Genomic DNA, 25360 nt, shown 5'->3' with positions numbered 1-25360 from the left:
GTTTTTCTATACAGCTGGTACAGCATGTACGGCTATACGGCCGGCAGGTTACATAGACTCCCATTGTATGCACTAATGGCCAGGGGATGAGGACGGTGTCTGCAGTATTTACTGACAGTTTTTCTGAGACTATGGCTATGATACTAGAAGCCTAGCAGTCCGGACATGTCTCTCACAATATGGGCACTGTTGAATCATGGATCCATGGCCCCCCTCAGTGTGAACAACTAACAGCTCCGGGAATGTCACACGCATCCCAGAGTCACGGCTCTGCACGGACGTCAGTCCCAGACAGGCCTCGGTTTCATCAGGGTCCTAGCAGAAGGACTCGCTGTGTAATGAGGCGGAAGTAGCGGCTCAGGATTCTGATCCTGAGACCGCTCTCAATCTGGATACACCTGATCGTGACGCCATAGTAAATAATCTTATAGCGTCCATCTATAGAATGTGGGTTATTTCTCACAGCTCCTCCAGTGGAGGAGTCAGCTTCACGTATTTTTCTGGACCACTCTGCCTTCAGAGAGGCAGTCCAGGAACACCACGCTTATCCAGATATGCGCTTCTCCAAACGGCTTAGGATACACGTTATCCCTGTCCCCTGACTTGGTCAGGGACTGGACCCAGTGTCTCAAGCGGCATCCTCCAATCTCCAGGCTTGTAGCTAGATCCATAGTTGCAGTGGGAGATGGAACTGCTGTTGGCTCCGGCATTCTCTCCCTTGGGGCACTCCAAGCTATTTCAGCTTGTCTTACACAGATTGACACGGTTACACGTACATCTGTGCCGCAGGTGGCATCCTTAACCTCTCAAATGTCTGCATTTGCTTCTTACGCGATTCAGATTGTCCTGGACTCTGCGAACCGTGCGGCGGTAGCCTCCGCTACTCCGTGTTTTTAAGCAGAGCCTGGTCTGCTCGTTAAGTGAATGGAAGGCAGATTCTGCTTCCAAAAAAGGTTGCCTACCAGTTGCCTTTTTCTGCTGACCGACTGTTTGGTGAATGTAACCATTAAACAGTCCAGGGGTAAGGATTCATCCTTTCCTCAGCCCGGACACAACAAACCCCAACAGAGCAAGAGGCAGTCGGGGTTTTCGGCCTTTTCGAGGCTCGGGCAGGTCCCTTTTTTCCTCGTCCAATGTGGACTCAAAAGGATCAGAGGAGCTCAGATTCTTAGCGGGCTCAGTCACGCCCAAAAAATCGACAGTCTGAAAACCCGCTTCCAAGGCGGCTTCCTCATGACTTGCGGCCTCGGTCGGTAGCAGGCTCTCCCGCCTTGGCGATATTTAGCTGCCATAGGTCAATGACCATTGAGTGTGAGACATTCTGTCTCACGGGTACAGGATAGAGCTCACTTCTCGTCCTCCAACTCGATTCTTCAGAATTTCTCCACCTCCCGGCCGAGCCGCTGCTCTTCTGCAAACAGGGTGCACTCTATAGGCAGAAAGAGTGATGACCCCCGTTTCTCTTCAGGAACAAGGTCACGGTTTTTACCCCAAATTCTTTGCGGTACCTATAACAACGGGCCGTTCCATCCCGTTCTGGATCTAAAAATGCTCAGCAAGCTCGTGGACACCAGGCGGTTCCGGATGGAATCACTCCGCCTCAAGGTCCCAAGGATATTTCCTAGCATCATTAGGCATCAAGGATGCTTATCCACACGTGCCGATTGATCCAGAGCACTAGCGTTTCTACGCTTCGTTATAGGAGACGAACACCTTCTGTTCGTAGCTCTACCTTCCGGCTAGCGACAGTCCCACTGGTCTTCGCCAAGGTCAGGGCAGCAGTAGTCACAGTCCTGCACTCTCAGAGTCACTCTGTGATCCCGTATTTAGACGATCTACTTGTCAAGGCACTCTCTTAGCGCGAGTCTATCAGGGTGGGGAGCAGTTTCTCTCCACTACAGCGCTCAGGGTACGTGGACTCAGCAAGAGTCCACCCTTCAGATCAATGTTCTTGAACACAGAGCAGTGTATCTTGCCCTACAAACCTTCCAACAGCGGCTGGAAAGCAAGCATATCCGACTTCAGTCGGACAGCTCCACAGCGGTGGCATACATCAACCACCAAGGAAGAACGCGCAACCGGCAAGCCTTCCAGGAAGTCCGGCAGGTTCTGATGTGGGTGGAAGACACGGCATCCACCATATCCACAATTCACATCCCAAGTGTGGAAACTAGGAAGCTGACTTCCTAAGTCGCTGAGGTGTGGCCGAAAGAGTATGGTCTCCTCACCCGGACGGGTTTCAGGAGATCTGGCGCCGCTGACAGAGGCCGGACGTCGATCTAATGGCGTCACGGCACAACAACAATGTGCCAGCTTCATGGCACGGTTTCACAATCATCGAGCTCTGGCGGCAAACGCCTTAGTTCAGCATTGGTCGCAGTTCCAGCTACCTTAGGTGCCACCTCTGGCATTGTTGCCCAGAGTACTGCGCTAGATCAAGACCGACTGCGGCCGCGCCATCCTCGTCGCTACAGATTGGCCGAGGATGTTGTGGTACTCGGTTCTGTGGTGCCTCACGGTAGGCTAACCGGGGGCACTACCAGACCAATCAGACTGGCTGTCTCAAGGGCCATTCTTCCATTTGAACAGGACGTGGAAGATATTCTTATCTCGGTGCTCAGCGCAGGGTGTTTCTCCCTGGCCGGTTGCATCGTCTATGTTTCCTTCCTTCCTGCAATCTAGGTAGGAAAATGGGTTGTCGCTCAGTTCCCTTTAGGGACAAGTCTCAGCGCTATCTGTATTTTGCAGAAACGACGACTTCCTCAGGTACACACGTTCCTACGGGGAGTTTGTCTTCTCAGCACTCCGTACAAGCGGCCGTTAGAGCCCTGAGATCTGAACAAGGTTCTAATTGCTCTCCAGATGCCGCCTTTCGAGCCTTTGAAAGATGTCTCCCTTCCCGCTTTTCACGGGAAGTGGCCTTCTGGTAACGGTCTCGTCTCTTAGGACAGTGTCCGAGCTAGCAACGCTCTCATACAAACTCCCTTCCTGGTCCTTCACCAGGACAGGGTAGTTCTGCGTCCGGTTCCGGAATTTCTCCCTAAGGTGGTATCCCACTTTCATATCAATCAGGATATCACCTCACCTTCTTGTGTCCTCGTCCAGTCCACCAATTTCAGAAAGATTTGCATCTGTTGGTTCTGGTGAGAGCACTCAGGTTCTACTTCCCGCATGGCGCTCCTGCGCCACCCGGATGCACTCTTTGTCCTTGTCGCTGGTCGGCGTAAACAGTCGCAAGCTTCCAAATCCACCCTTGCTCGGGGGATCGAGGAACCAATTCTTGAAACCTACAGTTCTACTGGGCTTCTGGTTCTCTCAAGGCCGAAGGCCCATTCTATCAGAGCCGTCGGTGCATCCTGGACATTACGGCACCAGGCTACGGCTCAGCAGGTGTGTCAGGCACCTACCTGATTGGGTCTGCATACTTTTACCAAGCATTTTCAGGTGCATACCTACGCTTCGGCAGACGCCAGCCTAGGTAGATAAGTCCTTCAGGCGGCAATTGCCCACCTGTAGGAAAGGGCTGTTTGACGGCCCTATCACGAGGTATTCTTTTACCCACCCAGGGACTGCTTTTGGACGTCCCAATTGTCTGGGTCTCCCAATTAGGAGCGAAAAAGAAGAAGGGAATTTTGTTTACTTACCGTAAATTCCTTTTCTTCTAGCTCCAATTGGGAGACCCAGCACCCGCCCTGTTTTCTCTGGGTTTTTCTGTTTTTTCGGGTACACATGTTGTTCATGTGGTATGGTTCAGTTCTCCGATGTTTCCTCGGATTAAATTGGTCTTTAAACCAGTTATTGGCTTTCCTCCTTCTTGCTTTGGCACTAAAACTGGTGAGCCAGTGATCCCACTGGGGGTGTATAGCCAGAAGGGGAGGGGCCTTACACTTTTAAGTGTAATACTTTGTGTGGCCTCCAGAGGCAATAGCTATACACCCAATTGTCTGGGTCTCCCAATTGGAGCTAGAAGAAAAGGAATTTACGGTAAGTAAACAAAATTCCCTTCTTTATGGTTGCCATATTTATCGGAAATATGGCTTGCGAGATATGAACCATTTTTTACTGGAGTCGTCCTGTCTGGATACTTCCATAGCCTTGCTAATTAGATAGCAGCCCCTACCACAGGGTCACGGCAGGGAGTCATCCTGTGTCCATTGTTCCCACATCATCTAATCTCCATATCACAGGAGATGGCCATGGGATGTGTTGCTGGGATGTGACACCTTCCCAGATGGTGGACATTGAGAACAAGAAGGGAGGGGGCACTGCCAGGGAGTGATGAGAGCGATTATGACTGGCAATCATAATTCCTCTTCATATCCCAGGATTTGCCTCACACTCTCCAAATTGGTTAAAGCCTCCCATTCCTCCCTGTTCAGATTCGACTTAACTGACCGTAGTTTAGGTTGAATATTCTTGAGATCCCTGATCACCAATTTAGAAAAGATATCTAAGCCACTATAATCCAGTGGGGGTGGTGTCTTCTTACTTTTGGGTCTCAAGCAGGTAAAGGGCCCTATGCCCATACATTCCCCTCTTACATCATCCAAATCAGATAATAGCCTGACATCATCTAACATGTCCCCTGGAATTCCCAACCTGATACATTCAGCCTCATCGTTGTGTACAAAAAATTTTTTCCATTTGAGTTTCCTCAAAAAGAGTTCCAGATCCTTTACCCAGGTAAAAGGATCGAACCTGGTTGTAGGAACAAATGAGAGCCCAAAACCAAGCACCCGCATCTCCACCTCCGAAAGATGGTAACTAGATAGGTTGATGACTTGGTGATCCAAAGAGCTAGAAGAATCTATTTTTTCGATGTTCTGTATCCATGGTTTCTTAAATTGTATGCATCCCGCTCCCCTAAAAAAGAATTGGGGGCCATAGAATGGGATCCCATATGGTGGGTACCCTGGGAGGAAGGGGGAGGGGGGGAGGAGGAAGTGGGTATGGGAGGCACTGTGTTGTCCATAGATCTCGATTGCCCCATACCTTGATAAGGTACTCCAGAAGAGGATGGCGAGCCATATCTTCCATTGACCCGGTCCCATTGCCAGTTTCTCTTTCCCTGCCTTCCCCAGTTATAATGCCTACCCTGTTGGTTCCTTCTCTCTCTGTTTCTGTTCCACACAGGCCTTCCTTGAGGCTCAGAGTCTGAACAGTCTGAAGATGAAATGTCTATTGGGGGTCCCGTTGTTCTTAAGGAGACTTCTTTATGACCCGTAAAATCTGCCAGGTCCCTCAAAAAATGCTTGTGTTTTCTGGTCTTCAAATTTTGTTGGTATTTATCAACAGATAACTGTAGTGCTGTCTCCTTAGTCACAAAATCAGGTTCCCCCTTGAACTTTACTGCTTCTTCCCTCAGATTTTGTAGGGTTTTAGAGCTGTTTTCCAATGTAACCTTCTCCTCCTCGAGAAGAATCGTCATCAATCTTATTGAGGAATTAGTAAGCTCTTCCTCCCACCTCCCAATCAATCTGTCAGTTCTGGACCTTTCGGCCGGTACAAGGTTGATTCTTAGACCACGAGGGACAATCCTCTGTTTGATGTACCGTTCAAGCGATTGCACCTCCCACCATGATTTCACATTAAGCTTGTACGCATCCAATAGTTCTGAAAACACATTCCTAATGGTAGTCTTTCCTGATCCCTGGCCGCTAGTAACTTTGTCTGAAAACACCTCATCAGCATCATCCAACCATCTGGTCGTATTAATTGGTCCAGATAGAAAGCCCGCCATTAATCAAAATAAACCACATCCAAATATAAGCTATCGAGGTAAGATTCAGTAGAGACCACCTGAGACAAACCTCTAAAACATAAGTCTTTATTGATATTAAATATTAAAATGAGACACCATGTGTCTGACAAACATAAAGGACAAAAGACAATGTGCTCGTGAAGGGCCAGATAGAGGTAGGTAGAAAAAAAGCGTGCAGGAATATACTGATAATGGATAGCTAGATGAATTCTAAGCAATCTAGGAGGGACTAGTTAGATCCTTCACTTATCCTTCATACCTGCGGAGAGTGTTATAATGTACAGAACACCCCCCGCTCCGGGTGGCTATCCCTGGCTGTCCCTGCTCTTCCCTGGCCTATGCCCACCACCAACCAGGTGAATTGTGTACAAAACAGAAACAAACAGAAACAATTAGATTTGTTGGTTCCTGAGCTGGACTGAATCCAATGTTCCAGTCAAATACTGTATCAGCAGCAGTTAGGATCAAGCCCCTGGGTCCACCAAGCAGGCCGGTACCTTGGGCTTCTCCCGACGCGTTTCCCCCTCTCCTAACTAAGTGGTCGGGGGTTCATCAGGGGTAAATTGCCAACAACACCTGAAAGAATGAGAAAGACAAATGGTGTAATTCAATATAGAAATTACTTTGATATCAATCTCCAAAAAAAGCCTTTACATGTGTAAGACTTTCTCTCCACACGAGGCAATCAATGCCGTGAACATAGCAGCTTTGTAGGTGATCTATTGCTCTTTGTTCTGTCTCACAACTATTTTCTATTTGACGGTAAGGTGTACCACCAGCTCAGGGGCACGGCGATGGGGAGCCCTTGTGCTCCCACATATGCCAACATGTTCCTGGGCTGGTGGGAGGACACCTACGTATTCAAGGACGAGGATGTCATCTTTACGCCCCATATTCAATTTTGGGGGCGCTATATATATGACATCCTCGTCCTGTGGACGGGGGAGAAAGCCCTGTTTGTTCAGTTTGTGGAGAGATTGAATATTAACGATGTTGGACTTAGATTCACTTTTGAAGTGAGTGGGGATTGCCTGGCCTTTCTTGATCTAAAAATATCTAAAGACATTGGAGGTAAATTGGCTACAAGTATATATAGAAAACCTACAGCAACAAACAGTCTCCTCAGGTGGGAAAGTTACCATCCAGTACCCCTGAGGAAAGGCATCCCAAAGGGACAGTTCCTGCGACTAAGACGGAACTGCTCGTCCCTGTCTGACTTTGAATCTCAAGCGCTAGACATGGGGAACCGTTTTCGACAGAGAGGATATCCTCTACATGTGCTGGAACCAGCATATAGACATGCAAGATCTACCACCAGAGGAGATCTCCTGAAATCGATAAAAAAGCGGGAGGAAGACCAGATTACCCGATTGATAGGCACGTATGATGACCAAAATCCCAGGATTATGGAGGTGCTAAGACGCTACTGGCCTATTCTCAAATCTGATCCGGATATAGGAAAATTTGTCTCGCCACATGCAAGTGTCACTTTTAGGAGGGGTAGATCAATTAGAGATCACCTAACGCACAGCCATTTCTCAGCCCCAAAGGGACAAGGGACATGGCTGGATCGGAAACCCCAAGGTACATTCAGATGTGGTAGGTGCATATATTGCCCACGCATCAATCAAACTAAGAAATTTCGCAATAATGTAACAGGTAGAATCTTCAAAATTAAGGACTTTGCAAACTGTAGGACGGAGGGGGTAGTCTACCTCTGTACCTGCAGCTGCCCTATGGGATATGTGGGTAAGACAAAGAGGGAGCTGCGGGTCAGAATTGGGGAACATCTGGGAGATATTGGCCATAAAAGAGATACGGCCATCGCCAGACATGTCAACTCCTGCCACAATGGAGACATCAATACAATATCTTTTCAAGTGATTGAGGTGGTCAACAAACCTCTCCGGGGGGGTGATTGGAATAACAAAATTCTTCAACGAGAGGCTAGATGGACCTTTTTGCTAGACTCCGTTAACCCTGGTGGGCTTAACGAAACTTTGAGCTTTGTCAGTTTCATCTGAAATGTTGGTTGTATATCATATAAGATAGAAAGTTATATATCTTTTGCCTTTGCCAGGTCATTCATACCTGACTCTAGTCATTGACTAATCTCCTTAGCCTGGTTCTTCATTAGCATATTCCCGATAGCATTTCACAAAGGGCAATGTCCATGTCTGCGTGAGCTATTGGGCACGGATACCTCTAAAATCTCCAGGTAATCTGAGATACCTGGGGATAGTCATGCAGCGTTGGGGCTTAATTGCCTTGACCTGAGTGCACCATTTAGAATAGTGCACTGGAGATGATGCTGGGTACTACCGATGGACTGACGCTGTTTTCGTGTAATTAGGTCTTTAAACTATATATATCATATGTGCGGTTCTATGGTCTGGCAGGCCAGTTTTGATAGAGGGGTCCATTTTTGTCCTTCACCATGATAATCTGATCCGTGTATAGATAGGGTATGTATGTCCCTGGTTGATGAATATGCTTTCTGGGGCGATTATAGCCAGTTATGGACAAATATATTCATTATTCTATAGGCTACACTATTTATTATAGGTCCAGTCTTTATATCTGCGGTATATTATGCAGGAATATTCACGGATGGTGATAGGATAATCTGGGCAGCCAGAGCAGCAACTGGAAGCTTGTGGGCTTATTATTAAAAGAGTACAGGAGATCTGGGACTAGCCAGTGGAATAGTGTTAGCAGTGGTGAATACCATAGGCTGCTGGCCATGTCAATCTTACAATGATATCTCACTTCCTGGTTTTTTGGAACCTTGATGGGATAGGCTCCCTCATGTGTCAATCTTGCTAAGATAGTGACTGGGTGCTGGTTCCGTTCTGTCATTTCCTGTAGTAGTAGAGGCTACAATACGCTGCTGGATGTGTCAATCAAAAAGCGATACCGCACTTCCGGTTTCACGGAACAATGAGGGGATAGGTCCCTTCATCTGTCAGTCCTGCAAGGATGGGACTGCCCACCTTCACTTCCAGGCGCGGGCTCTTTAAAGATGTCTGTGGTAATGGCAGACGAGACAGCATGCGGAGATACCTCAGGATGTACCACCTCTAGCCCTGGCAGCCGTTCCTCCACTCCACTCTCTGCGTGATTAGAGTGCAAACAGTGCTCGGGACATTTGTCCTTGCAGATTGAGTGTGTTGTGTGCTATACCTCTGGTAGGTAATTGCTCCCTTGTTTGCATACTCCTTTATTGACCAGTGATATTTGCCAGACACTTAGAAATCCTGTGCTAGCTCTATGTATATACTCTTTTCACAGGTGCACACACGGCCCTGTACATTTTAAAGCAGAGACCCAGCGTTTCCATGTAGGAATCAGTATATTGCAGGTATTTAGGGGTTAAATGGTGATGTAAGGTCACATGTGTTCGCCCCACACATAGGTGATGTAATATGTGTTGTTTCACAGGATTGCTACTTGGATCACAGAACAGCAACTTGTATAATACAGGAGAGGGCCGACTAACCCCCCGATTCAAGCTGTGTATCTTGTATCAATAAAAGGCTTATCAACACAAATATAGGTATATTTCTACCACGCATGTTAATATGCACTCATGGATGTGCAGCATATAGTGTCTAGACTTGGACACTGTCTCTATTTATGCTGCTGATTTGTCTCCCCTTCCTATTTATTTACAGGAGCTAAGAGGCTGTTTTGATTTATTGAGAGTTCCTGGGGAACTTGGTTACCTATATGATCTAATAAGGTATGCGATCTCTAGACATTATAAGCCTTTATGCTCTGGAAACTGGGAGGAGACAGACGTATTGAGAGTTATTCTGTCATGACCCTCCCCTTCTTTTCTTTCAGGTGTAATATACTGCATCTATGTATCATAAATAGCACTATTGATGCTGAGACATCATTCTTTGAGGAAATAAGGTAGAGGCTCAGTGTGTATTGACTTGGCCCACCTTTTTATTTTTTATTTATTTTTTTACATTAGGAGGGACGAACAAGTAGTGGGGATAAATAACTTATGTAGACCCTTTGCCGTTATCTGTTTTAGGAAGCCACATATGCTTTTTGGAGACCTCAGTAAGACATATTAGGCAAGCATATTCTGCTGCTGCTACATCACTATCTTGGGAGTTTTTCCAAGTAAGTCTTACACATGTAAAGGCTTTTTTTGGAGATTGATATCAAAGTAATTTCTATATTGAATTACACCATTTGTCTTTCTCATTCTTTCAGGTGTTGTTGGCAATTTACCCCTGATGAACCCCCGACCACTTAGTTAGGAGGGGGGGAAACGCGTCGGGAGAAGCCCAGGGTACCGGCCTGCTTGGTGGACCCAGGGGCTTGATCCTAACTGCTGCTGATACAGTATTTGACTGGAACATTGGATTCAGTCCAGCTCAGGAACCAACAAATCTAATTGTTTCTGTTTGTTTCTGTTTTGTACACAATTCACCTGGTTGGTGGTGGGCATAGGCCAGGGAAGAGCAGGGACAGCCAGGGATAGCCACCCGGAGCGGGGGGTGTTCTGTACATTATAACACTCTCCGCAGGTAGGAAGGATAAGTGAAGGATCTAACTAGTCCCTCCTAGATTGCTTAGAATTCATCTAGCTATCCATTATCAATATATTCCTGCACGCTTTTTTTCTACCTACCTCTATCTGGCCCTTCACGAGCACATTGTCTTTTGTCCTTTATGTTTGTCAGACACATGGTGTCTCATTTTAATATTTAATATCAATAAAGACTTATGTTTTAGAGGTTTGTCTCAGGTGGTCTCTACTGAATCTTACCTCGATAGCTTATATTTGGATGTGGTTTATTATGTTATACATTGCACTAAACGGTCGCTGGTGATTCTTGGCTATATACCCTCCTGGATTACTCTGTGGAGAATACAGCATGTCGTCCGCAAAAAACAAGGGTGCCAAGGCACAGGCTTTTTATGCTGCTTGCACCGCTTGTGAGGCTGTTCTACCGGCAGGTTCCACTGACCCCCATTGTGTGCAGTGTTCGGTCCCTGTGCCCCCTGCTCGGCCGGGGCCTCTGCTGGAGGTGTCCCAGAGAGATCCACCTGTGAATACTGTCCAGGTGACGGGGACAGAGTTTGCAATTTTTGCGGATAGATTATCTGTGACTATGTCTCAGATTCTAGAGACTTTGCAGTCTAGACCAGTAACTCAGACCATGGGCACTGTTGATTCATTGCTCCCTGGCCCCCCTCAGTTGGAACAGCTCCGGGCTCCGGGGGTGTTCCACGCATCCCAGGGTGATGGCTCTGACACGGACGACAGTCCCAGACAGCCTAAGCGAGCTCGCTATGAGCGGCCCTCTACTTCATCACACTGGTCAGGGTCCCAGCAGGAGGACTCTCTGTGTGATGAGGTAGCTGATCAGGATTCTGATCCTGAGACCGCTCTCAATCTGGATACTCCTGATGGTGACGCCATAGTGAATGATCTTATCGCGTCCATCAATAAAATGTTGGATATTTCTCCCCCAGCTCCTCAAGTGGAGGAGTCAGCTTCACAGCAGGAGAAATTCCATTTCAGGTATCCCAAGCGTAAATTAAGTACTTTTCTGGACCATTCTGACTTTAGAGAGTCAGTCCAGAAACACCACGCTTATCCAGATAAGCGTTTCTCCAAACGGCTTAAGGATACACGTTATCCCTTTCCTCCTGACGTGGTCAAGAGCTGGACCCAGTGTCCCAAGGTGGATCCCCCTATCTCCAGACTTGCGGCTAGATCCATAGTTGCAGTGGAGGATGGGGCTGCACTTAAAGATGCCACTGACAGACAGATGGAGCTCTGGTTGAAATCCATCTATGAAGCTATCGGCGCGTCGTTTGCTCCTGCATTCGCAGCCGTATGGGCACTCCAAGCTATTTCAGCGGGTCTTGCACAGATTGACACGGTCACACGTACATCTGTTTCGCAGGTGGCATCCTTAACCTCTCAAATGTCTGCATTTGCGTCTTACGCGATTAATGCTGTCCTGGACTCTACGAGCCGTACGGCAGTGGCATCTGCCAACTCCGTGGTTTTACGCAGAGCCTTGTGGTTAAGGGAATGGAAAGCAGATTCTGCTTCCAAGAAATGTTTAACCAGTTTGCCATTTTCTGGTGACCGGCTGTTTGGTGAGCGCTTGGATGAAATCATTAAACAGTCCAAGGGTAAGGATTCATCCTTACCTCAGCCCAGACAAAACAAACCCCAACAGAGGAGGGGACAGTCGGGGTTTCGGTCCTTTCGAGGCTCGGGCAGGTCCCAATTCTCCTCGTCCAAAAGGACTCAAAAAGATCAGAGGAGTTCAGATTCTTGGCGGGCTCAGTCACGCCCAAAAAAGACAGCCGGAAGACCCGCTACCAAGGCGGCTTCCTCATCACTTCCGGCCTCCTCCCTCCGCATCCTCGGTCGGTGGCAGGCTCTCCCGCTTTGGCGACATTTGGCTGCCACAGGTCCAAGACCGTTGGGTGCGAGACATTCTGTCTCACGGGTACAGGATAGAGTTCAGTTCTCGTCCTCCAACTCGATTCTTCAGAACGTCTCCGCCTCCAGACCGAGCCGATGCTCTCCTGCAGGCGGTGTGCTCTCTAAAGGCGGAAGGAGTGGTGATCCCTGTTCCTCTTCAAGAGCAAGGTCACGGTTTTTACTCCAATTTGTTTGTGGTTCCGAAAAAGGACGGATCCTTCCGTCCCGTTCTGGACCTAAAACTTCTCAACAACCACGTGAGAACCAGACGGTTCCGGATGGAATCCCTCCGATCCGTCATCGCCGCAATGTCTCAAGGAGATTTCCTAGCATCAATAGACATCAAGGATGCTTATCTCCACGTACCGATTGCACCAGAGCATCAGCGTTTTCTACGCTTCGTTATAGGAGACGAACACCTTCAGTTCGTAGCCCTGCCCTTTGGTCTGGCGACAGCCCCACGGGTCTTCACCAAAGTCATGGCAGCTGTAGTTGCAGTCCTACACTCTCAGGGACACTCTGTGATCCCTTACTTAGACGATCTGCTGGTCAAGGCGCCTTCTCAAGAGGCATGCCAACACAGCCTGAACGTGGCGCTGGAGACCCTCCAGGGTTTCGGGTGGATTATCAACTTTTCCAAGTCAAATCTAACCCCGACCCAGTCGATAACATATCTTGGCATGGAGTTTCATACTCTCTCAGCGATAGTGAAGCTTCCGCTGGACAAACAGCGTTCACTGCAGACAGGGGTGCAATCTCTCCTTCAGGGTCAGTCGCACCCCTTGAGACGCCTCATGCACTTCCTAGGGAAGATGGTGGCAGCAATAGAGGCGGTCCCTTTCGCGCAGTTTCATCTGCGTCCACTACAATGGGACATTCTCCGCCAATGGGACGGGAGGTCGAAGTCCCTCGACAGCAACGTCTCTCTCTCTCAGGCGGCCAAGGATTCTCTTCGATGGTGGCTACTTCCCACCTCATTGTCGAAAGGGAAATCCTTCCTACCCCCATCTTGGGCGGTAGTGACGACAGATGCGAGTCTGTCAGGGTGGGGAGCAGTCTTTCTCCACCACAGGGCTCAAGGTACGTGGACTCAGCAAGAGTCCACTCTTCAGATCAACGTTCTGGAGATCAGAGCAGTGTATCTTGCCCTACAAGCCTTTCAGCAGTGGCTGGAAGGCCAACAGATCCGTATTCAGTCGGACAACTCCACAGCGGTGGCATACATCAACCACCAAGGAGGAACTCGCAGTCGGCAAGCCTTCCAGGAAGTCCGGCGGATTCTGACGTGGGTGGAAGACACGGCTTCCACCATATCCGCAGTTCACATCCCAGGCGTGGACAACTGGGAAGCAGACTTCCTCAGTCGCCAGGGTATGGACGCAGGGGAATGGTCTCTTCACCCGGACGTGTTTCAGGAGATCTGTCGCCGCTGGGGGATGCCGGACGTCGACCTAATGGCGTCTCGGCACAACAACAAGGTCCCAGTTTTCATGGCACGGTCTCACGATCACCGAGCTCTGGCGGCAGACGCCTTAGTTCAAGATTGGTCGCAGTTCCAGCTTCCTTATGTGTTTCCACCTCTGGCTCTGTTGCCCAGAGTGCTGCGCAAGATCAGGTCCGACTGCCGCCGCGCCATCCTCGTCGCTCCAGACTGGCCAAGGAGGTCGTGGTACCCGGATCTGTGGCACCTCGCGGTAGGCCAACCGTGGGCACTACCAGACCGATCAGACTTGCTGTCTCAAGGGCCGTTTTTCCATCAGAATTCTGCGGCCCTGAACCTGACTGTGTGGCCATTGAGTCCTGGATCCTAGCGGGTTCAGGATTGTCTCAAGAGGTCATTGCCACCATGAGACAGGCCAGAAAACCTACTTCCGCCAAGATATACCACAGGACGTGGAAAATATTCTTGTCTTGGTGCTCTGCTCAGGGAGTCTCTCCCTGGCCATTTAGATTGCCTACCTTTCTTTCCTTCCTGCAATCCGGGTTGGAAAAAGGTTTGGCGCTCAGCTCCCTCAAGGGGCAAGTCTCAGCGCTATCGGTATTTTTTCAGAAGCGCCTAGCACGACTTCCTCAGGTACGCACGTTCCTGCAAGGGGTCTGTCATATCGTCCCTCCTTACAAGCGGCCGTTAGAGCCCTGGGATCTGAACAGGGTTCTAATTGCTCTCCAGAAGCCGCCTTTCGAGCCTTTGAGGGATGTTTCCCTTTCTCGCCTTTCACAGAAAGTGGCCTTTCTAGTAGCGGTCACGTCTCTTCGACGAGTGTCCGAGCTAGCAGCGCTGTCATGCAAATCTCCCTTCCTGGTGATTCACCAGGACAAGGTGGTTTTGCGCCCTATTCCGGAGTTTCTCCCTAAGGTGGTATCCCCGTTTCATCTCAATCAGGATATCTCCTTGCCTTCCTTGTGCCCTCGTCCAGTTCATCAATGTGAAAAGGATTTGCATTTGTTGGATCTCTTGAGAGCGCTCAGGATCTACATTTCCCGCACGGCGCCCCTGCGCCGCTCGGATGCACTCTTTGTCCTTGTCGCTGGCCAGCGTAAAGGGTCGCAGGCTTCCAAGTCAACCTTGGCTCGGTGGATCAAGGAACCAATTCTTGAAGCCTACCGTTCTGCTGGGCTTCCGGTTCCCTCAGGGCTGAAGGCCCATTCTACCAGAGCCGTGGGTGCGTCCTGGGCATTACGACACCAGGCTACGGCTCAGCAGGTGTGCCAGGCGGCTACATGGTCGAGTCTGCACACTTTTACCAAACACTATCAAGTGCATACCTACGCTTCGGCGGACGCCAGCCTAGGTAGACAAGTCCTTCAGGCGGCGACTGCCCACCTGTAGGGTAGGGCTGTTTTTACGGTCCTATCACGAGGGGTTATTATACCCACCCAGGGACTGCTTTTGGACGTCCCAATTGTCTGGGTCTCCCAATGGAGCGCCAAAGAAGAAGGGAATTTTGTTTACTTACCGTAAATTCCTTTTCTTCTAGCTCCAATTGGGAGACCCAGCACCCGCCCTGTTTGCTTAGGGATTTTTGTTTTTTCGGGTACACATGTTGTTCATGTTGAATGGTTTCGGTTCTCCGATGTTCCTTCGGATTGAATTTGTTCTTAAACCAGTTATTGGCTTTCCTCCTTCTTGCTTTGGCACTAAAACTGAGGAACCGTGATCCCACGGGGGGTGTATAGGCAGAAGGGGAGGGGCCTTACACTTTTAAGTGTAATGCTTTGTGTGGCCTCCGGAGGCAGTAGCTATACACCAATTGTCTGGGTCTCCCAATTGGAGCTAGAAGAAAAGGAATTTACGGTAAGTAAACAAAATTCCCTTCTTCTTCTAGCTCCTATTGGGAGACCCAGCACCCGCCCCTGTTCCCTTCGGGCTGTTTGTTCTTTTGTGTACACATGTTGTTCATGTTGAATTGTTCTTTTGGTTCATGGTTTTCAGTTCTCCGAACATCCTTCGGATTGAATTTACCTTAGAACAATTTATAAGTTTCCTCCTTCCTGTTTTTGCACCAAAACTGAGGAGCCCGTGATGCACGGGAGGGTGTATAGGCAGAGGGGAGGGGTTACACTTTTTAAAGTGTAATACTTTGTGTGGCCTCCGGAGGCAGAAGCTGTACACCCAATTGTCTGGGTCTCCCAATAGGAGCTAGAAGAAAAGGAATTTACGGTAAGTAAACAAAATTCCCTTCTTTTATGTTATACACTGGTGCCTGGGTTCTTATATACAGCATTCTAATATGCTGTATATAAGAGCTCATTGATGTTGGCTGCAGATTATAGTCCCCAAATCTGATGACCGGTTCCCTTTTAAGACAAAAAAAATGTGGGCAATCAATTCTAACATGACTGTGTTGTGCATCCTCAGCTTCACTCCTGGATCCTGCACCCTGACCGCTTACAAACTGACACCCAGTGGTTATGAGTGGGGAAGACAAAATACTGATAAAGGGAACAATCCTAAAGGCTACCTGCCTTCTCATTATGAAAGGGTGCAGATGCTGCTTTCTGATCGTTTCCTCGGCTTCTTCATGGTACCAGCTCAGGGATCGTGGAACTACAACTTCATGGGTGAGTTTTTGTATTTGTGCTTTCTTGGTACTGAGTGAAGATGCTGGTTATTGAAGTAGGATAAGTGCATGATATGACTTTCAACTTTGCCTCCTAATACCTAGGTGTCAGACATGATCCCAACATGAAGTACGAACTCCAGCTCGCTAACCCCAAGGAATTTTACCATGAAGTTCATCGCCCATCACACTTTTTGAACTTCGCCTTGTTGCAGGAAGGAGAGGTGTACTCGGCTGACCGTGAAGACCTGTACGCATAGTCTATCAGACACATCAGAACTTCTGTTGATATTCAACATGGGACTTTTTTATGCATGTGCTCAGAACTCTACCCCTCCAGTTTCTGTCTTGCAGCCCTCATCTGTTTGCTTCTATAAATGAGTCTTTGTTATGTAGTTTGACTGCAGCTGTGTAGAAATTGTATGGACCTCTGAATTGTCAATATCTTTGCAAAGTATTGTGAAATGTAGATGACAATATTGATTTAATAAAGTTTTTTTTATAAATGTTTTAAATTATTTTTTTTAACTTTTTGTGAACTTTTTTTTTATTTTTTTCCTTTCAATTTAGATAGCTAAACTCTCAAATGTATATTTCTTTGTCGCTCTATTGGGAGACCCAGACAATTGGGTGTATAGGCTATGCCTCCGGAGGCCGCACAAAGTACTACACTTAAAAGTGTTAAGCCCCTCCCCTTCTGCCTATACACTCCCCGTGCTCCCACGGGCTCCTCAGTTTTTTGCTTTGTGCGAAGGAGGCAGACATGCACAGCACAGCTCCACAGATTAGTCAGCAGCAGCTGCTGACTATGTCGGATGGAAGAAAAGTGGGCCCATATAGGGCCCCCAGCATGCTCCCTTCTCACCTCACTCTTGTCGGCGGTGTTGTTAAGGTTGAGGTATCCATTGCGGGTACGGAGGCTGGAGCCCACATGCTGCTTTCCTTCCCCATCCCCCTCTGGGCTCTGGGTGAAGTGGGATCTTATCGGTCTCCAGGCACTGAGACCGTGCTTCATCCACAACTCCTGTGGAGCCTGATGGATAGGAGCCGGGTACCGTTCAGGGACATGGCCCTGCATCTTGGAGGTATTCTGTATCCCTGTGGGGACCGCACACGGCATCACCTCAGCTTTGCTGGGTGTGCTAGTGCACCGGGGACGCGGCGCTGACCGGGTCTATATGTGCCATTACACACTCAGCGTCGCTGAGTGTGTTTATATGTAGGGGCTACCGCACTAACCGCCGCTGCCATGGGAGACTGCGGCGCGGCTGGGACTTGTAGTTCGCCGGGGACTTTCACGCCGGCCGCGCTTTTACGGCGGCCGCGTTTATTACTAGAGTCCCCGGCTTGATTGCGGCCTAGTTTCCTTTTCTCCCGCCCTCAGCCCTGACAGGCAGGGGAAGGGCGGGACGCTGCAGAGCGAGCAGCACTGAGGGCTGGAGTGTGATTTACATACTCCACCCCCCTCACTGTGCGCAGTGTGAGCACCAGTTCCCGCACTTTCTCGGCCACGCCCCCAACTCCCTCCTCTCGTCAGGACGCCGCAGCCATTCCTGTCAGCTCCTCGGACGCTGCAGAGGGGGACAAATCCTGGGAGACCCAGACACGGTCTCTGGTGGCCTCACAACCGCTTTAGGCGGCTGGTAAGCAGCACCTGTTGGTGCTAGCCCCATGGTGCTGTAGTATATATGGTACATTATTTGTGTATTGTATATACTTTACATTGTATGAGCACAGTTCACTCTGGCTATATACCCTATTGTGTTACTCAGGGAAAACTATAGCATGGCGCCCACAAAAGGCAGGGGTGCCAAAACACAGGCTTATTATGCTACCTGCGCCGCTTGTAAGACCCCACTACCGGCAGGTTCCACTGACCCTCATTGTGTGCAGTGTTCGGCCCCTGTGACACTTCTTCAGCCGGAGCCTCTGCTAAGAGGGGCCCAGGGGGAGCCACCTGTTGACACTGTCCAGGTGACGGGGACTGAGTTTGCAAAACTCTCTGAGACTATGGCTAAGATACTAGAAGCCTTGCAGTCCAGGCCGGTATCTCAGCAAAGGGACTCTGGTGAATCATTGTTCCCTGGCCCCCCTCAGTTGGACCTTCTTTGTCCTTCCGGGGTATCTCATACATCCCAGACTGAGGGTTCTGACTTAGACCCCAGCCCCAGATCGACTAAGCGGGCTCGCTTAGAATTTCCCTCGACATCATATTGTTTAGGGTCTCAGCGGGGGGAATCCTTGGTTGATGATGCGGAGCCAGCGGATCAGGATTCGGATCCTGAGAGCGCTCTCAATCTTAATACTCCAGACGGGGACGCCATAGTGAACGATCTTATTGCGTCCATCCATCAGTTGCTGGATATTTCTCCCTCAGCCCCTCCGGCGGAGGAGTCAGCTTCGCAGCAGGAGAAATTTCGTTTCAGGTTCCCCAAGCGTACACAGAGTATGTTTTTAGACCACTCTGATTTCAGAGAGGCAATCCAGAATCACCATGCTTGTCCAGATAAGCGTTTTTCTAAGCGCCTTAAGGATACACGTTACCCTTTCCCCCCGGACGTGGTTAAAGGTTGGACTCAATGTCCCAAAGTGGATCCTCCAATCTCCAGACTGGCGGCTAGATCCATACTTGCAGTGGAAGATGGGGCCTCGCTCAAAGATGTCACTGACAGGCAGATGGAGCTCTGGTTGAAATCCATCTATGAAGCGATCGGCGCTTCTTTTGCCCCAGCATTCGCAGCCGTATGGGCGCTGCAAGCTATCTCAGCAGGTCAAGCGCAAATTGAAGCAGCCACATGCACAGCCGCGCCACAAGTGGCATCCATTACCACCCAGACCTCGGCAATTGCGTCTTACGCTATTAATGCTGTCCTGGACTCTGTGAGCCGTACGGCGGTTGCGGCCGCCAATTCGGTGGTACTCCGCAGGGCCTTGTGGTTATGGGAATGGAAGGCAGATTCTGCTTCCAAAAAGCGCTTAACCAGTTTGCCAATTTCTGGCGACAGGCTGTTTGGCGAGCGCCTGGATGAAATCATCAAACAATCCAAGGGAAAGGACACATCCTTACCCCAGCCCAAACAGAACATCCCCCAACAGAGGAGAGGGCAGTCGAGGTTTCGGTCCTTTCGGGGCGCGGGCAAGGGCCAATTCTCCTCGTACAAAAGGTCTCAGAAAGATCAAAGGAACTCTGATGCATGGCGGTCTAAGTCACGTCCTAAAAAGACCATTGGAGGCACCGCTAACAAAGCGGCTTCCTCATGACTTTCGACCTCCTCTAGTAGCATCCTCGGTCGGTGGCAGGCTCTCCCGCTTTTGCGACACCTGGCTGCCACAAATAAAAGACCGCTGGGTGAGAGACATTCTGTCTCACGGTTACAAGATCGAGTTCACCTCTCGCCCCCCGACTCGATTCCTCAGGTCCTCTCCGCCTCCCGAGCGAGCCGAGGCTCTTCTGCAGGCGCTGGGCACTCTGAAGGCAGAAGGAGTGGTGGTCCCTGTTCCTCTTCAGCAACAGGGCCACGGTTTTTACTCCAACTTGTTTGTGGTCCCAAAGAAGGACGGGTCCTTCCGTCCAGTCCTGGACCTGAAACTTCTCAACAAACACGTAAAGACCAGGCGGTTCCGGATGGAATCCCTCCGCTCCGTCATCGCCTCAATGTCTCAAGGAGATTTCCTTGCATCGATCGATATCAAAGATGCTTATCTCCACGTTCCGATTGCCCCAGAGCACCAGCGCTTCTTGCGCTTCGCCATAGAAAACGAACACCTACAGTTCGTGGCACTGCCATTCGGCCTGGCAACAGCCCCACGGGTTTTCACCAAGGTTATGGCTACTGTAGTTGCGGTCCTCCATTCTCAGGGTCACTCGGTGATCCCGTACTTGGACGATCTGTTGATCAAGGCACCCTCTCAAGAGGCATGCCAACACAGCCTCGACGCTACCCTGGAGACTCTCCAGAGTTTCGGGTGGATCATCAATTTTCCAAAGTCAAATCTGACACCGGCCCAATCGCTGACATACCTTGGCATGGAGTTCCATACCCTCTCAGCGATAGTGAAGCTTCCGCTGATCAAGCAGCAGTCACTACAGAAAGGGGTACAATCTCTCCTTCAGGGCCAGTCATTCCCCTTGAGGCGCCTCATGCACTTCCTGGGGAAGATGGTGGCAGCAATGGAAGCAGTCCCTTTCGCGCAGTTTCACCTGCGTCCCCTTCAATGGGACATCCTACGCAAATGGGACAGGAAGCCGACGTCCCTCGACAGGACCGTCTCCCTCTCTCAGGCGACCAAAGCCTCCCTTCGGTGGTGGCTTCTTCCCACTTCATTATCGAAGGGGAAATCCTTCCTACCCCCATCCTGGGAAGTAGTCACGACGGACGCGAGTCTGTCAGGGTGGGGAGCGGTTTTTCTCCACCACAGGGCTCAGGGTACGTGGACCCGGCAAGAGTCCTCGCTTCAGATCAATGTTCTGGAAATACGGGCAGTGTATCTTGCCCTGAAAGCGTTCCAGCAGTGGCTGGAAGGCAAGCAGATCCGAATTCAGTCGGACAATTCCACAGCGGTGGCATACATCAACCACCAAGGCGGCACACGCAGTCGACAAGCCTTCCAGGAAGTCCGGCGGATTTTGATGTGGGTGGAAGCCACGGCCTCCACCATATCCGCAGTTCACATCCCAGGCGTAGAAAACTGGGAAGCGGATTATCTCAGTCGCCAGGGCATGGACGCAGGGGAATGGTCCCTTCACCCGGACGTGTTTCAGGAGATCTGTTGCCGCTGGGGGGTGCCGGACGTCGACCTCATGGCGTCCCGGCACAACAACAAGTTACCATTGTTCATGGCACGGTCTCAAGATCCCAGAGCTCTGGCGGCAGACGCCTTAGTTCAGGATTGGTCGCAGTTTCAGCTCCCTTATGTGTTTCCTCCGCTGGCACTGTTGCCCAGAGTGTTACGCAAGATCAGGGCCGACTGCCGCCGCGTCATCCTCGTCGCTCCAGACTGGCCGAGGCGGTCGTGGTACCCGGATCTGTGGCATCTCACGGTCGGCCGACCGTGGGCACTACCAGACCGACCAGACTTGCTGTCTCAAGGGCCGTTTTTCCATCTGAATTCTGCGGCCCTCAACCTGACTGTGTGGCCATTGAGTCCTGGATCCTAGCGTCTTCAGGGTTATCTCAAGAGGTCATTGCCACTATGAGACAGGCTAGAAAACCAACGTCCGCCAAGATCTATCACAGGACGTGAAAAATGTTTCTGTCATGGTGCTCTGCTCAGGGTTTTTCACCCTGGCCATTTGCATTACCTACTTTTCTGTCCTTCCTTCAATCTGGACTGGAAAAGGGTTTGTCGCTGGGCTCCCTTAAGGGACAAGTTTCGGCGCTCTCTGTGTTTTTCCAGAAGCGCCTAGCTAGACTTCCACAGGTACGCACGTTCCTGCAGGGAGTTTGTCACATCGTTCCACCTTACAAGCGGCCGTTAGAACCCTGGGATCTAAACAGGGTGCTGATGGTTCTTCAGAAACCACCTTTCGAGCCAATAAGAGATATCTCCCTCTCACGACTTTCGCAGAAAGTGGTTTTTCTAGTAGCAGTCACTTCACTTCGGAGAGTGTCTGAGCTAGCAGCGTTGTCGTGCAAAGCCCCTTTTCTGGTGTTTCATCAGGACAAGGTGGTTCTACGTCCGGTTCCGGAATTTCTTCCTAAAGTGGTATCCCCCTTTCATCTCAATCAGGATATTTCCTTACCTTCTTTTTATCCTCATCCAGTTCACCAATGTGAAAAGGATTTGCACTTGTTGGATCTGGTGAGAGCTCTCAGACTCTACATTTCTCGTACGGCGCCCCTGCGCCGCTCGGATGCACTCTTTGTCCTTGTCGCTGGCCAGCGTAAAGGATCACAGGCTTCCAAATCAACCCTGGCTCGGTGGATAAAGGAGCCAATTATCGAAGCTTACCGTTCGGCTGGGCTTCCGGTTCCCTCAGGGCTGAAGGCCCATTCTACCAGAGCCGTGGGAGCGTCCTGGGCTTTGAGGCACCAGGCTACGGCTCAACAGGTGTGTCAGGCGGCTACCTGGTTGAGCCTGCACACTTTCACGAAGCACTATCAGGTGCATACCTATGCTGCGGCGGATGCCAGCCTAGGTAGACGAGTCCTTCAGGCGGCGGTTGCCCACCTGTAGGAAAAGGGCCGTTTTACGGCTCTACTACGAGGTATTATTTTACCCACCCAGGGACTGCTTTTGGACGTCCCAATTGTCTGGGTCTCCCAATAGAGCGACAAAGAAGAAGGGAATTTTGTTTACTTACCGTAAATTCCTTTTCTTCTAGCTCTAATTGGGAGACCCAGCACCCGCCCCTGTTTTTTTGTGTACACATGTTGTTCATGTTGAATGGTTTTAGTTCTCCGATATTTCTTCGGATTGAAGTTACTTTAAACCAGTTGATAATTCTTTTTCCTCCTTCTTGCTTTTGCACCAAAACTGAGGAGCCCGTGGGAGCACGGGGAGTGTATAGGCAGAAGGGGAGGGGCTTAACACTTTTAAGTGTAGTACTTTGTGCGGCCTCCGGAGGCATAGCCTATACACCCAATTGTCTGGGTCTCCCAATTAGAGCTAGAAGAAAAGGAATTTACGGTAAGTAAACAAAATTCCCTTCTTTATGATAGAGCCTGGAATGTAGTCACTATATAATGTTACATTAAAGAGTAACTCGTTTTATTTCGTAAATCATTAGTACACATGAAAAAAAGCAACTTTGTAATATATCTTATCAGAGAAATAAGGTGTTTCTTTGACGCCTCATTGGGGTACACAGGACCATGGGTGTTATGCTCCCTATCCATAGGAGGACACTAAGTAGATGCAAAAGACATTAGCTCCTCCTCTGCAGTATACACCCCTGGCCGGGCCAGGCAACCTCAGTTTTAGCCTAGTGTCTGTAGGAGGCACATCCTTTCAAGTTTTTGTTATTTTTTCAGGGCGACGGTTTCCCCTAGGGACCGATCTCCCAATATCATCAACGGGCGGGAACGCGGAGTGTCGCCTCCACGTACCCCCTCCTCTGACGCTGGATCCTGGGCTGCCTTTTAGTGGACAACGGGTCCCACAGACACCGATTTTCCAGAGCCCAGGGCAGAGGCACAATTCCTCAGCTCCTTTTTGCAGGCTCTGAGTTGATACATTGCACCTGTGTGGCCGGACACAGCAAGCTGACTCTGCTATTTCCACTGCCTGGACTGAGGCAGTGTTAAGGTGAGATCCCCCCCTGACTGGTTTCCCAGGCAAAGGGAAAAAGACTTTACAGGGAAGGCTCCCAGGACTACTGAATTTACAGTCTTAATTCCCACCATAGCTGCGTGCTGGCTGGAGGAGGGGAAAGTCCCTTGCTGATTGCAGGGAATCCTGCAGAGATAATCTACCGGTGGCGAGGGGAGGGCTCCCAGGGCTCATGAACTCCCAGTGTTTATTCCCTCTAGCTGCGTGCTGGCTGGAGGAGGTGGAGTCCCTTGCTGCTGATTGCAGGGAATCCTGCAGAGATAATATACCGGTGGCGAGCTGTGTGCTGACTGGAGGGAGGGGGAGAAAAACTGTCACAGAAGCTCCCTTCCCGCCGTTTTTACTACCGACAGCAGGGGGGCACACTGACTTCTTCTTGGCGCTCTTTTAGCGCTAAGCCCCCCCCACCGGAAAGCGCGCGAACATCTCCACAGAGCGGGCTTACTCCTTCCTGAGGACGCAGGGCCATCGGCTGATTCTGGTGAGGTACACCAAAGCAAATACAATCCTTGCTTCCCACTGCTTCACTTGTAGCTCTGCAGATCATTGCTCCCCCTCCTGGCATACTCCTATTAGGAACATGCAGAACTCTAAGGGTACTAAGAGTGCTAAGGCTCACATAGTCTATTATTCAGCCTGCACTGCCTGCCACGCTGAGCTACCACGTAAACGCACCTCTTCTCTCTGTGAGTCCTGTGCCCCTATAGCCCCCCAAGACCCCCCCCCCGCCACCACCGCCGCAACCGTCAGCCCAGAGCCTAGGGCTCCCAGCCCACCGGAATGGGCACAGTTTCTGTCCCAATCCATGGAAAAACTGTCACAGAACCTGGTGCTGGCTATGCAGTGTCGTCCTCCACACCCTTCTGGGCCCCTGGACGGAATGCAGCCTGAATTTACCCCTATGCAGGGTCCTTCTGAGGTAATCCGGGCCCATGCTTCACCGGTTGCAGGGATCAGAAAAAGAGCACACGGCCGGGTGTCTCCAGCACTCTCTCATGGCCCCTATGGCTCTCCCTCGGGAGCACACAGGGCAGGCTCTCCCACACGCTCCACGGCTTCTGAAGAGCCGGAGGAGGGAGAATACTGTTTGTACCAGGATGATTCCTTGGTTTCACCCTCCCCAGATGATCAAACTGCAATAGACTCCCTTATAGCAGCAATCCACCAAACTCTGCATGTGGAGGATCCCCCATCCACTACCACTGACCATGCGGTCTCCTTTAAGAGGGCAAGGAAACCCCAAAAGGTTTTCGCTGATCACCCAGAGTTTCAGGATATCTTCACAAAGCAAAGGGAGAAGCCTGACAGGCGCTTCGGTAACCGTAAACTCATGGAGTCCCAGTACCCTTTTGCCTCACCTGCCCCTAAGGGCTGGGCCGATCCGCCCTCGGTCGACCCCCCCCCCCCCGGTTTCCCGCCTTGCCACAAAGACGCTCCTGTCTTTACCCGATGGTTCCTCCATCAAGGACCCGACAGACAGACAGCTGGAGCACCTCGCCCGCTCTGCCTTTTGAGGCTGCGGGTTCCTCCCTCTTGCCCTTCTTTGCCTCTGTGTGGGTCGCAAAGGCGATCTCGGTCTGGGCAGAATCCCTTAACACTTCGCTTGAGGAATCCCAGTTCCCTCATACCTTCACAGAGGTAACAGCTCAAATTGGCGCTGCGGCGGAGTACCTCATGCAGGCCTCCATTGACGCTGCTACCTGCGCAGCTTTTGCCGCCTCAAATACCATACCCATCCGTAGAGCTCTCTGGCTCCGTCAATGGCGAGCGGACTCTGCCTCCAAGAAGTCTCTCACA

At 50.3% G+C, this 25360-nt stretch overlaps 1 protein-coding gene across 1 annotated transcript in view; it reads left to right on the top strand.

The window, feature by feature from the left end:
• The window catches only part of PRPF8 (pre-mRNA processing factor 8), a 148413-nt gene extending 131616 nt beyond the window's left edge, over window positions 1-16797 (top strand). The window contains 2 exon segments of the mRNA XM_075335330.1: window positions 16090-16292; window positions 16397-16797. Coding sequence (XP_075191445.1) covers window positions 16090-16292; window positions 16397-16551 — 358 coding nt within the window. The 3' untranslated portion in view covers window positions 16552-16797.
• Window positions 16798-25360: the final 8563 nt, after the last annotated feature.

The sequence above is a fragment of the Anomaloglossus baeobatrachus genome, chromosome 2, assembly GCF_048569485.1.
Source record: "Anomaloglossus baeobatrachus isolate aAnoBae1 chromosome 2, aAnoBae1.hap1, whole genome shotgun sequence".
Lineage (NCBI taxonomy): Eukaryota > Metazoa > Chordata > Amphibia > Anura > Aromobatidae > Anomaloglossus > Anomaloglossus baeobatrachus.
This window is presented reverse-complemented; position numbering and strand designations above follow the sequence as displayed.